The 17,441-nt window shown below is 46.1% G+C and overlaps 1 protein-coding gene and 1 long non-coding RNA gene across 2 annotated transcripts in view; one reads left to right on the top strand and one right to left on the bottom strand.

The window, feature by feature from the left end:
* The window catches only part of LOC115655027, a 109,944-nt gene that overhangs the window by 2,664 nt on the left and 89,839 nt on the right, over nucleotides 1-17,441 (bottom strand). The gene's annotated exons all lie outside the window — the stretch shown is intronic.
* HECTD2 (HECT domain E3 ubiquitin protein ligase 2) overlaps nucleotides 1-17,441 on the top strand; it is an 89,547-nt gene that overhangs the window by 9,839 nt on the left and 62,267 nt on the right. Inside the window, exon 2 of the mRNA XM_030570055.1 lies at nucleotides 5,522-5,651. Within this exon, the coding sequence (XP_030425915.1) occupies nucleotides 5,522-5,651 (130 nt within the window). The remainder of the gene's footprint in view (nucleotides 1-5,521; nucleotides 5,652-17,441) is intronic.

The following is a 17,441-nucleotide window of genomic DNA, read 5'->3' as shown; positions in this document are numbered from 1 at the left end:
TACCCTTCCCCCGCCCCCGAAAGAAAAGGGAAAAAAATCATTTCTCACCTTTTTTCAATGTCACCCTATGTCTACTGCATGCTGCTGGTAGACGGGGTGCTGCAGCGCTGAACACCAGCATCCCCTTCCCGGTGGCAGACAGTGCAAAATGACTGGTATCCATCGTCGTCATCTGCCCGTGAGTGCTCCTAGCTGGCCTCGGTGAGGTTGGCCGGGGGCGCCTGGGTAAAAATGGGAATGACTCCCGGTCATTCCCGGCAGATGATACAGAAGGCTTGGTAACCGTCCTCATCATAGCAGCTGGAGGCTGAGCTCCATCCACCCCTCCCCTTTCATGTCTAAAGAAGATTCTGTACTCCCTGGACTATCATAGCAGCTGGAGGCTGCGCTCCTCTCCTCCCCACCCTTTAATGTCCTGCCTGGACTATCATAGCAGCTGGAGGCTGCCTCCCCCTCATTTTATCTCACTAAAATCTCAGTGTTCTTATTCCTGCATTCTTTATTACTTCATCACACAAATGGGGGGACATTGCCACGGTAGCCCAGGAGGCTTGGGGGAGGAGGGAAGCAAGGAGTGGGGTTGTTGCAGGGGCACCCCCTAGAATGGCATGCAGCTCATCATTTCTGCGGAATCTCTGGGGCTCTGACCCGGAGCAGCTGTATTCTCTGGTTCTCTAGTACACTTGCCCCATATTCTAGGCAGGACTGACTCTATTTTTAGATAAAACATAAAGAAGGGAATGACCCGGGGAGTCATTCCCATTTTTGTCCATGCGCCCCTGGCCAACCTCAGTGAGGCCAGCCAGGAACACCCATGACAGCAGCAGATGGTACAAAAGGATTGATAACAGTCATTGCCAATTTCCAAATGCAAACGGTGCAAAATGACTGATAACCATCATCTCATCGCCAGTTTACAGTGGCAGACAGTGCAATAGCGATGGTAACCATCTCTGCTACCTTGCAAAGGCAAATTAATGCTGCTGTGTAGCACTACAGTACCACATCTGTCAGCAGCATCCAGTACACATACGGTGACAGTGACAAAAGGCAAAACAGGCTCCATGGTTGCCATGCTATGGCGTCTACCAGGGCAATCCAGGGAAAAAGGGCATGAAATGATTGTCTGCCGTTGCTTTCACAGAGGAAGGATCAAGTGACGACATTTACCCAGAATCACCCGCGACACTGTTTTTGCACCATCATGCATTGGGTTCTCAACCCAGAATTCCAATGAGCGAGGGAGACTGCAAGAACTATGGGATAGCTACGGGATAGCTACCCACAGTGCAACACTCCAGAAATCGACGCTAGCCTCGGTACATGGACGCACACCGCCGAATTAATGTGCTTAGTGTGGCCATGTGCACTCAACTTTATACAATCTGTTTTACAAAACCGGTTTCTGTAAAATCGGAATAATCCCGAAGTGTAGACATACCCTTAGAATCATTTTTATGAAAGGATTACGTATACATGGCTGTAGCCCTTTGCATTGTGACCCTTCATGGCCATAGGTGAAGTGGAGCTACGGAAGGAGGATTCCATCATGACCTATTCTCTTCCCTAAGAAAAATGTTGGGCACTTAAGAAACTTGTGCATGAGTACATTGGTCTGACTATGCAGTCAGTTCAGACCTTTGCTGTGCATGAAGGCTTCTGCCTTAGGATATCAATAGTTCTGTTTGGCTGTAGGTATCCAGATTCCAGCAAGAGAAGTTTAAGAATTTGCCTTTCACTAAAGAGAATTTATTTGAGGAGCAGGTGATGGCCTCTGCAAAGGAAACAAAGGCCACTCTGCATTTTCTGGGGCCTGTTTCACCTTCATGTTCTTTCTTCAAGGGAGGAAAAGAAAGGGCTCTGCTTCATAAACAGGTATTACATTGATGGCATGCTTCAAGGGAGCTGAGTGCCTTACCTCTTGCAGAGAGTTCAGCCTTGATACCAGAAACTTAAGTGTCCTGAGCCCTCTTTCAGCAAATGTTGTTATTATTTCTATTACCATAGTTGAAAAAAAAAAAAGTGTTGAGTCCACCTGCCTTTACCAATAGTCTGCCAGGACCTCCCGACTGGAGGAGGATAGGGAGCATTTTATCTTCAGTGGTCCCTGTTCACCTCAGATATGAGAGTCGGGAGCATTGTTTGGATCTGCAAAATCAGGTTTTCAGAAAGTTCTTAAAATTTGCCTCTCCTTCCCTGTGGTGTGGTTCAGTTAGATTCAAAAGGATGCCTTTATTTGCTGCTCACAAGCGCTGGGCCTTCTTCTTCACTTATCTTAAGTCTAATTTATACACACATATGCACATTGGTAACTGCTTCGGTCTGTCATGAATTCCTTGAAGGTAGGCTGATGTCTATCTAGCCTCTTGTCAGATTCATGCAGGATTTAACTCAGGAATTCTCAAACTGGGGGTTGGGACCCCTCAGAGGGTCACGAGGCTATTACCGGGGGGGGGGGGGGGGGGGGGGCACGAGCTGTCAGTCTCCACCCCAAGCCCTGCTTTGCCTCCAGCATTTATAATGGTGTTAAATATATAAAAACATGTTTTTAATTTATATGGGGGGTCACATTCAGAGGCTTGCTATGTGAAAGGAGTCACCAGTAAAAAAGTTTGAGAACCATAGGTTTAACTCTTTTGAAACTCTTCATTAATAAGTGGTATAGTGGGTTAAATGTGATCCTAACAAAGATGATAAAAACCTTTTTGAATCACTTAGTTCCAGTGAGCTTAATTTTTGTACATGGAAGTTCATTTTTCTGATGGCAGTAAGTGAGCTTTAGCCCCTCGTGGCTGACTGACCATCTTACAAGTTTGTATAAAATGAGATTTAAACGTATCCAAGATACTCTCCAAGGAAGTGTCAGTTCCTCATTAGCAAGTCTATAGCCCCTTTTCCATATGTTTGATGTTGAAAAGTCCTGGACACTCTGCTTGGAGCAGACTAATGCCATTAGACTAACTTTTTGTTTCGTTTGATACCAGCATTCTGGGCAATGCTGTTTTCCAGAGGACAGTTTCTTGTGGTTCAAAGGGATGTTACTTGTGGTTCACATTGCTGTGCCCTGGCTAGCTTGAAATTGAGAAGACCCTGAAAAGAGTTGTACAGTCAGAGATAAGGCTGCTACCACAACCACATCCTGCTTCAGAGATGTTTCCGTTACATTTGTCTACAAAGCAGATTCATAGGTTTTTGTTCTTCATAATTGAACTCAAGTTCCAAGAGGTTGTCTGCTTTGTATTCTGCATGCTACAGAACTTGATTGCAAGGTGGCCACCCCAAAAGAGTTTTTCATTTCAAAGTGTACCTTATTTTCAGCTGACCAGTTCTTCCATGTTTTTTTTTTCCTCAGGTTGTCGATTTATTCTACAGTCTTGTATGTTACACATGTTAAGTTTTGAGAGAGATCCTAGTTTTTAATTTTTAACCTTTAAGAAAGACTAATAGTTTGAGTGGTAGCCTAGCACATTGCATGTCAACTTTTCTGTGACCTATTTCTAGCACCTCTGGCATGTCAGGGGTTTACAGTAGGAAATTGAAATTTCTCAGTCTAGAGGTCTTAAAGATGTCTTATGCTGTTCTAAATTTGTTCAAATTTGGCTGAGCCAGGGAAAATGGCCACTTGGGTAAGTGCAGTAGAAATTTTAAAACTGTTTAAAATTTCTGGCAATGTTCCAAATCCTGCCATGCTTCAATGTACAATTTTCTGGGCCTTTCTGAGACTACTGTAGTATTTCAGAATGACTGTGTGGATGTATAGCTTTGCTCAGAACTCTACCTATATGATTCTTTTACAGGGTTTCCCCCCCCCCAAGGAATGAGAAAACTTGGGTTTTAAAAAATGAGTGGAATAATGTATTTTCAATATTATTTTTAGAATTACAGTTTTGGAGTTCTGAAGATTTATATAAAAGGTTGTAATTTAATGTAGAAACACAAAACAACTTCATATTTGTAGTGGTCAGAGCATTGGCAAGGTTTGTGGGCCAAATTTGTCATTGGATTCGTGTGAGGACCAAATTAATCACTGGCAAAAGTGTGAAATTAAAGAAGAGTAAATTCTTGAAGTGAGAAGACCTTGAATCTTCCTATGCCAAATGTGAATTGAGCCTTGAGAGTTCTAATAATCTCCACTCTGCTGCTAACATCCTGTGTGAACTTGTGCACGTCACTTAGCTTCTCTGAGACTCACTTTATTTGTTTGTAAAATAGGAATAATATCACCTTTGTAAAATTCTATAGAAGTGCAAAGTTTTTCTCAAGGGAAAAAAAAATCTCCCCCTTCAAATAAATTGACATAAATAGTCATTTGCATGTTCCATCATACTGGTTCACGTAGGCTTGATGCTGATTTTTAACGTTTATTTGCATACAACATTGATGGCAATGGTTTATGCAGGTTCCTCCATGGCATCAGATGTTCAAGCAGCTTATCTTGTTGTCTCAGAGAATGCTCCATAGTTCTCCTTTTATTTGTAAGCTGAGTGGCAGCCAACATTGAAAGCTCAAGTTATTAGCCTTCTGATTGGCCTGTAGATTAACATTACCAGCAGTCAGCCCACACATGGCCACATGCCTAAGTTCAGGCGCTCAGGGAACCAGCCCATGGACCTGCTGGGGTAGGCACACCCCTCTGTTGGCCCTAGACCTGCCGGGGGAAGGGCACCTGTCCTGTGGTCCCATCCCTGGAGCTCCCATGGTGGGGAGAGGCAACTCTCCCCCCAAACCCAGGTGCTGCTTCAGGGAAAGAGAGCTGGGGGGAGTCATCTCTCCACTCCGTAGCCCCGGAGCACCCTCCTGTATCCCAAACCCCTAATCCTTGACCCCAATCCAGAGCCTGCACCCCCAGCCAGAGCCCTCACATCCCTGCATCCCAATCCTCTGCCCCAGCCCTGAGCCCCCTCCCACACTCCGAACCCCTCAGCCCCACCCCCTCCTCATTAATTTTGTTACGTGCACCAATATAAAGGTGAACCACCTCCATAGTGGGTGGGCACATAACAAAATTCATTCTGCACATGTGTGGTTAAAATTAGACTGAACACTGAAATTAGGGACATTTTTAAATATCAGATTTTTTTAGATTTCTGCTCTAAAAACAGTTGTAATACATAAAAGTATTTTGATGTAGGAATGTGAGACGCGCTGTTGGACATGAACTCAGTTGCATGCAAAAAAAGAAATACAAAGGTAATTATTAATTAGGATAGAGGGAGTTAGAATAATATATTGAAATCATTTTAGTCATATCTGCTACTCCCAATTTGTCTACCAAACTCTTAAATACTGTAAACTACTGTATGCGTTTTAAAACATGAGGAAAATGGGAAGGAATCTTAGTGGCTTTTGTTATTCAATTTGAAACAAATTTATTAAAAAATGTTTAAGTATTACTCATGGATCTATTCCTCATTGAAGAGGCATGTTGTTTAAGTGTTCCATAGAATGATTTATGAGTAAAATTACTTTTGCAGTAATAGATATTAGTGTTTTATTATTATTACTGCCTTCCTAATTACAGGGATTGGAGAGAGGAACCAAAAGCCAATTTTCTACTTTTAGCAGTTTTATTTCCACTATCAACCAAAAGAAAGAAGCAGCCGGAAGCAGCAGCTCACCTACGCAACTTGTTATACCCAACATCAAAAATGGTAAGAGAATAAAATGCCTTGTTATTTAGTTAAGTAATTAAATTATTCTGGGAAATGTTCAATATGCTGCAATAATTATCTATATTACCATAGTGCCTTTAAACCTTGACTGTGTTGAGTCTCCATTGTGGTAGGCACTGTACGAGCATATATTTAACAGTCCTATGCTCTAAAGAGCTTACATTCTAAAAGACAAGATCTAACAGGTGGGTGAGACAGACAAGTGGGTTGGTGGATGGAGAATGGAGGACAAAGTAATAGTAATAATCAGAAGTTTTAGTGTAGACTCTATATGCACAAACTGCAGAGCCAGTCAGTAGCAGTAATCACAGATTGACACCTGCCTATCCATCGTTAAATGGCAGATTTTTGTAGACATCCTGGCAAAGATGGGTTTTAAAGAGGTACTTGAAGAAGAATAATGTAGATATTCTGCAGGATTGGGCCCAATATTACTTAATGATGATGTTATCTCTATCCATGCTGGCTATAGTGTGAGTACTGTGCTAGGTGTATTAAAATAAATGTAACATTAAATTTCATGGCTGTTCTTGAGTAGACAAGTACTTCAAATCAGAGATCGCTGAACTGCAAAAGGCAAGGCAATTACAAACCTATAAATCATGTAGTTCATCTTAAATTAGATATTTTGGGGAGGATTCTCCAGTTTGCTCAGTTTATTTTGCACAATACAAACAGTGCAAGGTAGCCTGAAGGTAGTCAGAAAAGGCTGGTGGAGGATTATCCCAGTATAGAGTTGGGAGTGGATGTGTCAGGGACAGCATGTGGATAAAGCCAAGAGGGGAGGTGTTTTATGAATCAGGTCAGAGCTGTGCGTTCTGCTCTACGGGCATAGGTCAATTCAGGATTTCCTCTCTGCAGCCCTAGCTTAAACCAGGGCCAGGGGTCCTGAAACAAGAATCTGCAACCAGCTCCTTATTTTCCTCCCTCTCACCCTTATAAATGTAAATAAAACCTTTCAGATGTAAACTGAGTATAAATTATTGCAGTCCGTTAAATCTGAAAAGAGCTCTAAAAAATGTAAAATTATCCATTCAGATCAGTGCACTGTTAACTCTGGAAACTAAAGATGACAATTTGTCAATATTAAATTCACCGGTAATCCATTTTTAACAGAAATGTATAGTTAATGTGCTTATTCCACATTCTCAAGCTATTTCCTTTATCTTGCTGATGCCACAAACCCCAGTTGTTTCCTTTTCAGCTATAAAACTCCAGCATCATGGAAAAATTGTACAATGCAGTCTTGTGTTGTCAATACCAAAATCTGCAGCACATTGAAAGTTGGAATAGTCAGATAAATTTAATATTGAAATAAGTAACATAATGGATGTAGTACCTTTTCTAGAATTGATGTCCATATTTAAATTTTAAAAACTCAAATTTTCAATTTATCTGTAGTTGCCAGAGAATATCTTGTCCTTCACTTAAGTGCTAGAAGAATTTAAGTCCAGCTTTTCAATGGAACATAGACGCCTGGTTATTGTTATTACCCCAGCAATAGTGATTTTATATGTATGTATTCATTCAGAAACACTATTTTGGTTATGACTAGATTTTCTCCTTATTATACAGTTGATTCTGCAAACACTTGAGTAGTCTCACAGAATTTGCTAGTACTCATATATTTGCAGCATCAGGATGTAGTTTCATCATAATCTGTTATGATGAGGGGTAGAAAATTTTTCAAAACTTGTTTGTGTCTTTCATAGATTGTACCAGATACTGATACATAACTTTATGCTTTGGGAAATTGCTCATTGAAATAAACCCAAATTTTTAAAAGTTTTTCCTTTTGTGTTCCTTTATTTTAATGAGAATTATGGCATTTGTTTAAAAAAAAATACAGGTGAATGAATACATTAAAACCTTGATAAATTAAAGTTAGTGGAATGCCATGAAAAAGATAAGATAAGACAAGTACTGTTGATAACATAGAGTTATGTTTAAGTACAATTAGTATAATAGTAGCTACAAAGATTGAATTGAATTTATTACAATACAATGCAATAAATATCTATAATGAAAAGTCTTTTTAATCAGGTTGGTTTTTCTAGTTTTACTGTATAGTTAAAATATGGATAGGGGTTTTTTTCACTTTAACTGATTGGAAAGGCTGATTGCTCAATGGTTGTCAAGTCATTTCAGAAATGCCACTGTTCTAGACCCATTCATTTTTAATGTCTTTGTAATCATCACCCCACCCCATACCAGTATGGTTTTGTGCCTCAGAGTTTTCACATTGCTTGTTACATATTGGTTAAAGTTTTACCTAATGTAACTAAGCAACCAGCTAAAAATGGTAACACAATAGTATAAGAAAAGAAAACGTTGCTGCTTATCAATTCAGCACATAAAATTCCAAGTATTAGCTGAATGGAACTCAAGTACCAGGTTTTTAATTATGAATATTTTTGTATCTTTACAGAGCATTATGATATGGTGTACGATGGAGTAACTGTGCATTTGTTATGCATGGTGGAAGTGTTTAGAACATGAGTTTGAGATTAATTTAATATCGCATTCTCCTCTTTGTTGCAGATTACTACTTTTGCCTTTAGATTGTTTAAAAGTCCAGCTGTGAGAACAGGCAGAAAACGCTCTCAAATCAATGCTACTGATGTTCAGGGGTCTGAGGACAGGTCTCATCTATTGTCTCATGAGTGGAATCTGAATAAGTAACATCAGTAGTTTGACTCTGTCATTAATGTGGGTGAAAAGAACTGACATTCTTTCTTCAGCTGCAGCCTCCTTCTGGGATTAGTGGAAATGGCAGCAGACTAGCAATAATACTTTGGTGTTTGGTTAATTAGAAAAAATGTTAACTCTCAAACAAGTTTTAGTGAAAATGGATACCTATTGGGTTGCAGATAAAAGTTTTAGATGAGCTTAGGTTTAATATGCATTTATTGTATGTGACATCTTTTTGTATAGCATCTTTCATCCAAACAATACGTCAATTCTTGTACATAATTTAATAATAAAAGAGGAAAAAAATAGTAGTATAAATAAGGGAGAAACAAGATATTTGAAAAGTGAGAGAGGGTCAATGAAATATGTTTTAAATATGATATGTTATAGTTTGTTTGATCTGACTAATCTTAAGAAAGGTAGGGCAGATTGAAAAATCAAGATAAAATATGGAGTTAGATGAAAAGACCTCAATGGAACCTTTTTTCTTCTATTTGGAGAAGATGTTCTAATGTCATAGTGACAAAAAGTTGGAAGGTAGAGTAGTCACAGTAAAAATTATCTGCAAAGAAGTTAGAGTTGAATTTGTAGACTTTGCAGACCTCTGCCTCCTATTTAATTCAGTAGCGGGATTCTTAAAGAAGGATGACCTCCCTTTGTCCTGTGCTTCTATTGTAGGCTAATGGAACCTTGGTGCTGTAGTGCTGATGATTCAATAGGTGACATTCTTCTCTCCAAATCAATGATAAAACCAGTGATTGAGTGCCAGGTCACTGAGCTGCTAAGATGCCATCTTTTTAGAGAGAACAAAAATTAAAATTTTGATCACACATGGACATTCTAAAATTCTTCTTTGAGTAGTGCCCCTGTGGGTGCTCTGCTTCAGGTGCACATGTGCCTCTTGAGCCATTGATTAGAGATTTTCCGTTAGTAGCATCTATTCAGCCTTCTCATGTGCTCTGTACAACCTTGTGTCGCACTCTCAGGGTATATAGGGCTGCATGGGCGAACCACCCTCAGTTCCTTCTCTACTAACTTGGACTAAGACAGAGCTCTAGCACGTGTACCTCAGTGTGTTTACAGTTGTTATTTAGTTTGTGTTAGTTATTAGTATTATTTAGTTAGTATTGCTTATTAGGAATAGTTAGATAGCTTTGAGAGATGTCAGTTTGTCCTCTCCCCCTTTTTTTTCTGGGGAATTGATCTGGCCTGGCCTGCCATGCCTGGCTCACCAAGTTTCAGGTGCTGCCTGTCTAGTTAGGAGGCTGTCCCAATCAGTGATGGCCACTGATGTGCATGCATTGCTTGGGATGTAATTTTTGCCTGGCTCTCAAATCTAGAACGTGGGAGAATCAGGAGATCAAATTGAAGCTGCTATTGATTGCCTCCAAGTCAGGTCAGGTCAGACCACCCTCAAACGTGTCTCTGGGCAGATCCAGTGCTCCTTCATCTTCAGCTAAGGTATCTCCTATGAAGGGAAAGAACTCAGGGAAGACTCCAAAAGAGAGGAGCTCTGTCGCTCATCACAAGGAGTCAGCTCCCAAGAAGCCCTGATCTCTCACTAGGTCTGTGGTGTTGGAAACCTTGACCTTTCAACGTGGTACCATGGTGGCAAACTCTTCCTCCAGTACCAGTGAACTAGGGAGAGCCCAGAGCACTTCAAAGAAACAAGGCTCCGGCAGGGCCCTGGTACTGTCCATGAAGGACAGGGAGGTACAAGACATACATTCCTCCAGAATGTCACTGTCTACTTCGGCCTTACCAACAGTACCTTCACACTCAATTCCATCATTGTCAACAAAATTGAAGCCTTTGGCATCAGTGCCTACAAGCTCCAAATCAGCAGTTTTATCTGCTGTCAGTACTGACCCACTTGGTACCTCAGAAATTCCGCTACAGCAGGGACTTGTCAGTGTTAGACGAGCAGGAGTCCCCACTGTTATGGGGACTGAACAACTCTTGGTGCTGAGACCCATCTGCAGATTGCTATCACTTCCCAGTACTGCAGAATTCTCTGCCTTTTTCTGATGGGGCCCTCCCACTGGATAACAATGAGGAGGCTGAAGGAAACATTCAATCAGACTCCTCCTTTTCAGTGCAGAATTCACCTCCGCATCGTTCCAAGAACCCATATTTTGACAAGGATCCTCATCCGTGTCAGGAATGGTGGAATCAGCCCTGAGTAATATCCCGTCTCCTGCATGGGCTTCCTCAGTGTCTATACTGGGATCCTTGGGTGATGTATCAGCAGAAATTTGCCAGACCTCCATCTCCATTCCACAGGGAGATTAGGGCCACACAGTCCCCTATACCAAACCACCCCCATGAAGAGACCTTAAAGGAATAGAAGGCTAGAGTGGACAAGGAGGCTACCCCTCAAGGCCCTATTTAATCTCCAGACGAGGCAGTCACGCCTCCACCACCATTGATGGCCAACAATTTTTGTCAATTCCAGCACCTTGTGAAGAGGGTGGTTAATGCCCTCCAGATACCTCTTGAGGAGGACAGACTCTCAACATGAGTGCCTGGACATTTTGCAGTCAGCAACACCCACCCAGCTTGTGCTACCAATTAATGAAGCGCTCCTGGATCCAGCAAAAACAGTGTAGCAACCTCCTGCCACCATCCCACCAACTTGTAAATTGGCAGATAAGAAATATTCTGTTCCTACAAGGGACTAAGAATTTTTATTTTCTCACCCCTAGTTTATTTAGTTCACTGTTGGTGAATGCTTTGAACGACTGGGGTCAACAGCAGGTCTAAAGGCATATTTATCTATGACCCTCCAGTTTTGGATTGCAAGTAATTAGGTGATCACAGACAAGTATGATTACGCAAATTACAAGAAGTTTGCATCCTTTATTGAGTATCTTCCACGGGAGCATTCCAGATCATCATTAACGAGGGTCTCTTATTAGTAAAGCAGATTGGGCAACCCCTGGGCCAGCCGCAGCAGCTGCTGCTGGGGCAGTCTCAGACCACCACCCCTACCCCTCTGCAGCAACAGGAGTTTGGGTGTGGCAGGGGGCTCACGGCTGGAGGCTGGGATGAGGGAGGGGGTGAGGGCTCTGAGTACAGCTTACCTTGGGGGCTCCCCGGAAGCAGCGACATATCCCTCCCTTAGCTCTGCATGCTGCCTCCGCGCAGAGGCACCACCCCCACAGCTAACGGGGGCTGCGGAGCCAGCGCTTGGGGCAGGGGCAGCATGCGGAGCTAGGAGCCAAGGGAGGGACATGTCGCCGCTTCCGAGGAGCCGGGTGGGGATCCTGCCAGCCCTGCCAACCCCCTTCCCCAGCAACAGCGGGAGTCCTAGGCTGCATGCTGCAACCTGCCCCCCCTCCCCCGCACCAGCAGAGGTCCTGGGCTGCGCCCCCTCCCCGCACAAGCACCTGTGGTGCCCCCCAGACTACTCCCTGAGCATGCACCCCGTGGGATGCCCCCCCATGAGCACCTGTGGCACCCCAGGCCACCCCCCACCTCACCCCACCCCCAAGATTTAGTGAAGGGTACATAGTACAAGTCATGAACAGGTAATCGGTCATGAATTTTTGTTTACTTCTTGTGACTTGTCCATGATTTTTATTTAAAATACCTGTGACCAAAATGTAGCCTTACTTATTAGCCAAAATCTTTCTTCAAGTGTCTTTAGATGCTGCGGATCATCTCCACAGCAGTTGTTGTGCACAGGGCATCTTGGCTCCAGTCACCAGGGTTTCTAAGAGTAGTTCAGAATACACCTCTACCCCGATATAACGCTGTCCTCGGGAGCCAAAAAATCTTACCGCGTTATAGGTGAAACTGTGTTATATCAAACTTGCTTTGATCCACCGGAGTGCGCAGCCCCGCCCCCCTCCCCGGAGCGCTGCTTTACCACATTATATCTGAATTTGTGTAATATAGGGTCACGTTATCTCGGGGTAGAGGTGTACTGGTTAAAACCTCCTGTTTGATGGTCAAAAACTCTTCTCAGGAACTACGGACAAAACCTGCACATGCTGAAGGACTGTAGGGCCACACTGAAGTGTCTGGGTATATACACCCCCACAAACAACAGATGTAGTGCAGGCAGTGTACAGTGCAAAGCGGAGATGGGCGGATCATGTAGTCCACAGGCAAGACAATAGGTGCACAACTCACATCAGTGACTGGATCCCCAGAGACCACAAGGTGGGAGGGATAGCTCAGTGGTTTGAGCATTGGCCTGCTAAACCCAGGGTTGTGAGTTCAATCCTTCAGGGGGCCACTTAGGGACCTGGGGCAAAATCAGTACTTGGTCCTGCTAGTGAAGGCAGGGGGCTGGGCTCAGTGACCTCTCAGGGTCCCTTCCAGTTCTTTGAGTGCTTGCTCATATCAATTCCAATTAGGTGTGCGTGCACTGTATGCACATTCATCAGAAGATTTTTACCCTAGCAAACACTCGGTGGGTTGGCTGGGTCACCCCCTGGAGTGACGCCGCCATGGCGCCAGATATATACCCCTGCCGACCCAATGGCCCCTCAGTTCCTTCTTATCGCCCATGACGGTTGTTGGAACTGTGGAGCACAGCTTTGCTGATCTCCACTTCCCTAGCTTACTTGTTGTTCTTTACTGTTAATTATGTTTATAGTTTGAGTTTTACAGTTATAGTTAGTGTTAGTTGTGTGTATATATATAGTTAGTGTATATAGTTGAGGGGGGATTGAGGATTAGCCCCTTTCCTCCACCCCGGTGCCGGGCTCATGCCCAGGTCACTGGGATTCAAACCATGCTCGGCGTGCCAAAAGCCGATGCCAATAGGGATTGCCTCAAGTGCCTAGGGGAATTCCACCTTCCTGACAAGTGCCGCATCTGTAGGTCATTTAAACCGAGGACGAAGAAGGAGTGGGACTTTCGACTGAAACAGCTCCTCATGGAGGCAGCACTTAGCCCTGCAACGTCGGTACCAAGCGCTCAACAGCCTGTATTGGTGAGGAGCGCTCCTTCGGCTCCGGACTGCTCTGGTATCGCGAAGGAGCCACGGCACCGACCCTCACCGGCACCAATGTCTGCTCGGCACTGCTCCCTGTCCCCGCGGCCCAGGAAGCAACGCAGTGCTCCAGCTGCTTCAGCACCATCCGCACCACAGAAGGAGTGCCCATCGAAGATGGATTGCCCGGCACCTTCCTCTGCTGCAGCACCGACTGCAGCACTGCTGAGTGAGGCACCGTTGATTCCGGCCCCACAAAGGCCGTTGAGTCTGGTGCCTGAAAGCTCCCCAGCTCACGCTGTGGTTGAGCTTGCTCTCCCATCTACACCAGAGTCCTTCTCCATGGCAAGAGAGCTGATAGTCATGACGGAGACCGCACGGCCTCAACCACCAGCACAGCCAGTGCAGGCCATCCAATCCATTGGGAACCCTGCCTTGGTGAGGCTGCCCTCTGTCAGACCCGCAGAGAGACGTCGTTCAAGATCGCAGTCTCACCAACGCTCTCGATCACGCCTATCACAGTCCCGGCACTGCTCTCCATCGCGGTACCGGTTGCACTTGCAGCACCGCTCAGCCTCCCGTTCGCCTGCCAGATGCTCCCGGTACCAATCCGACTCCCAGCACCGTCCACAGCACCGCGCATCTCACAGCCGCTCCAGGCGAAGGGACTCGAGATCCCAGTCGACCTCCCTGCACCGCTATGGTTGCAGGTCCCGGTCTCTCTCGCGGTACCGTTACAGTTCCCAGTACCCCTCCCCGGTGCCGTCCCGGGAAATACCAACCCGAGATGTGGCTCCCTCTCAGGGTCTATCAGCACCGCCTTGGCCGTCAAGAGACACCGTGGGCGAACCACCAAGCCCAAGGTGCTCCCTCAGTTGCATCACGGTTTGCCCCGTCAGAACACCGGAGGCAGCCGTAAGCCTCCCCCGCTCATGGGTACAGATGAGGCTTCAGTACCACCTGCAGACACCCACGTCCCACCTGAGCCTAACACCGCTCCTCAAGAACAGGACCCTCTTGTCCCTGGCCTCTCTTCCTCCTCACCAGATGAGGTTGTGGCAGGAACATCCTCCTCTGACCCTCTCCCAATTGATCTAAGGGCCCATCAAGACCTCTTGAGACGAGTGGCGCAGAATATGAATCTGCAGGTGGAGGAGGTCCTTGAAATAGAGGACCCTGTAGTGGACATCCTGTCTGCAGACACACCTACTAGAGTGGCTCTGCCATTTATCTGCACTATACGGGCAAACGCGGACACCATTTGGCAATCCCCAGCCTCGATCCCCCCCCACAGCCAGGGGAGTAGAGAGAAAATACATGGTACCCTCCAAGGGGTACGAGTATCTCTACATACACCCCTCCTCCTTGCTCTCTAATAGTTCAATCGGTGAATGAGAGGGAGCATCATGGCCAGCAAGCTCCTGCTCCCAAGTCGAAGGAGGCTAGGCGCATGGACCTCCTAGGCCGCAAAATATATTCGGCTGGGGGCCTTCAACTTAGGGTGGCAAACCAGCAAGCCCTCCTAAGTAGGTATAACTATAACACGTGGACGTCCTTGGGGAAGTTTACGGAGCTTCTTCCCCAGGAGTCCCGACAAGAATTTGCGGCCCTACTTGAGGAGGGTAAGAAGAACCTCCCTCCAAGTCTCTGGACACAGCGGACTCTGCTGTCAGGACTCTGGCGTCAGGAGTGACGATGAGGCGTATCTGCTGGCTCCAGGTATCAGGTCTTCCTCCTGAGTTACAACAAACCATTCAGGACTTGCCCTTTGAAGGCCAGGGGCTCTTCTCGGACAAGGCTGATCCCAGATTACAAAGTCTGAAGGACAATCGCGTAATAATGCGCTCGCTGGGCATGCACACACCAGTGACCCAACGCAGGACCTTCTGACCCCAGCTTCACCGTACTTACCCCCGCCTAGGCCACAACAGGACTTCAGCAGAAGGCGTGGCTGAGGGAATAGATGGAGGCAGTCTGGCCTACAAGGGGGTCAAAATCAGGCCCCCCCAAAACCACCGGCGGGGCCCAAACAGAACTTTTGATTGGACGCCCAAGGATGGCTCAATTGTTTTCCCAGATCCTTCCCCTCCCTTTTACAACCGCCTCTCCCATTTCCTCCCTGCGTGGTCCCAGCTAACTTCGGATCGTTGGATCCTGCGCACGGTGGAGTTGGGATATCACCTTCAGTTTGTTTCAACCCCACCTTCCCACCCTCCCTCCTCGTCCCTCTTCAGGGACCCCTCTCACGAGCAATTCCTCTTACAAGAGGTCCAGTCGCTCCTAATCATTAGAGCCATAAAGGATGTACCAAAAGACCTGAGGGGTAAGGGGTTTTATTCCCGCTACTTCCTAATCCCCAAGGCAAAGGGAGGTCTATGACCAATGCTAGACCTGCGAGGATCAACAAATTCATGATAAAGTTGAAGTTCCGCATGGTGTCCCTGTGGGCCATTATACTGTCCCTGGATCCGGGAGACTGGTATGCCACCCTCGATATGAAGGACGCATATTTCCATATCGCAATTTACCCACCACACAGACAGTACCTCCTTTTTCTGGTCAACCATCAACATTTTCAGTTCACGATCCTTCCATTTGGCCTTTCTACAGCTCCGCGAGTATTCACAAAATGCATGGCCATAGTCACCGCCTCCCTCAGGCGTTATCGGGTGCACGTCTACCCATACCTCGACGACTGGCTTATTCGAGGAACCTCCGAGTCACAAGTGAGACATCACCTGTACATCGTCAAAGACCTCTTCAGGAGCCTAGGCCTGATGATCAATGTAGAGAAGTCTACTCTGATACCCACGCAGAGAATAGACTTCATTGGGGCGATTCTAGACTCCAATCTGGCCAAAGCTTGCCTACCGCAGCCTCGTTTTCAAGCGATGGCTACAATTATTCAAGGCCTCCAGCCACATGGTCACATGGCTGCCTGCACTTTCGTGACCAAACACACCAGGCAACGCCTCCGTCCATTTCAAACCTGGCTTGCCTCAGTATACCGGCCGGGCCGGGACAACCTGGGCTTGATACTCACTGTTCCCCCAAATGTTCTAGGCTCCCTAACCTGGTTAACCCCCACTATAGTCTGTGCAGGGATGCCATTTCACCCACCGCAATCTTCGATGGCCCTAACCACAGATGCGTCATCTCTGGGTAGGGGTGCCCACCTCGAGGGCCTCCGCACTCAAGGCCTTTGGTCAGCTCAAGAACTGACCTTACACATCAATGTGCGGGAGCTGAGGGTGATTCGTCTAACGTGCCAGATGTTTCGAGAGCATCTCCAAGGCCGTTGTATTTCAGTGTTCACGGACAACACAACGGCCATGTTTTACATAAACAAACAGGGCGGAGCACTCTCCTCCCTCCTTTGTCAGGAAGCCATCCAGCTCTGGGACTTTCGCATAGCCCACTTGATTGATCTGGTAGCGTCCTTTCTCCCTGGAGTTCAGAACATTCTGGCGGATCACCTCAGCAGATCCTTCCTGTCTCACGAGTGGTCGATTCGTCCAGACGTTATCCATTCTGTTTTCTGGAAGTGGGGTTTTCCCACATAAACCTCTTCGCCTCCTACGAGAACAGGAAATACCAAGTGTTCTGCTCCTTCCAAGGGCACTCCCCGGGCTCCCTCTGAGATGCATTCCTGATATCGTGGAGGAACCGTCTACTTTACGCCTTTCCACCATTCCCGTTGGTCCACAGGGTCGTCCTCAAGCTCCGCAGGGACAGCGCCCACCTTATCATGATCGCTCCAGCGTGGCCGAGGCAGCACTGGTACACCATGTTGTTCGACCTCTCAGTGGCAGACCCAATTCCCCTACCACTCTGGCCGGATCTCATAACTCAGGACTTCGGCAGACTTCACATCCAGACCTACAGTCTCTTCACCTCACAGCATGGTTGCTCCGTGGTTAAGCTGGTCCGAGTTATGCTGCTCTGCCTCAGTCCAACAGGTACTCTTGGGCAGTAGGAAGCCTTTCACTAGGTTGACATATCTGGCCAAGTGGAAGCGATTCTCCTGCTGGTGCGCTCAACGTAACACTGTCCCCATGCAGGTACCAGTTCCTACTGTCCTGGACTATCTCTGGTCCCTGAAAGAACACGGCCTAGCGGGGTCTTCCATAAAA

The sequence above is a fragment of the Gopherus evgoodei genome, chromosome 7 (assembly GCF_007399415.2).
Source record: "Gopherus evgoodei ecotype Sinaloan lineage chromosome 7, rGopEvg1_v1.p, whole genome shotgun sequence".
In the NCBI taxonomy this organism is placed as follows: domain Eukaryota; kingdom Metazoa; phylum Chordata; order Testudines; family Testudinidae; genus Gopherus; species Gopherus evgoodei.
Note: the sequence above shows the minus strand (reverse complement) of the source record. Positions and strands in the feature narration are given on the sequence as shown.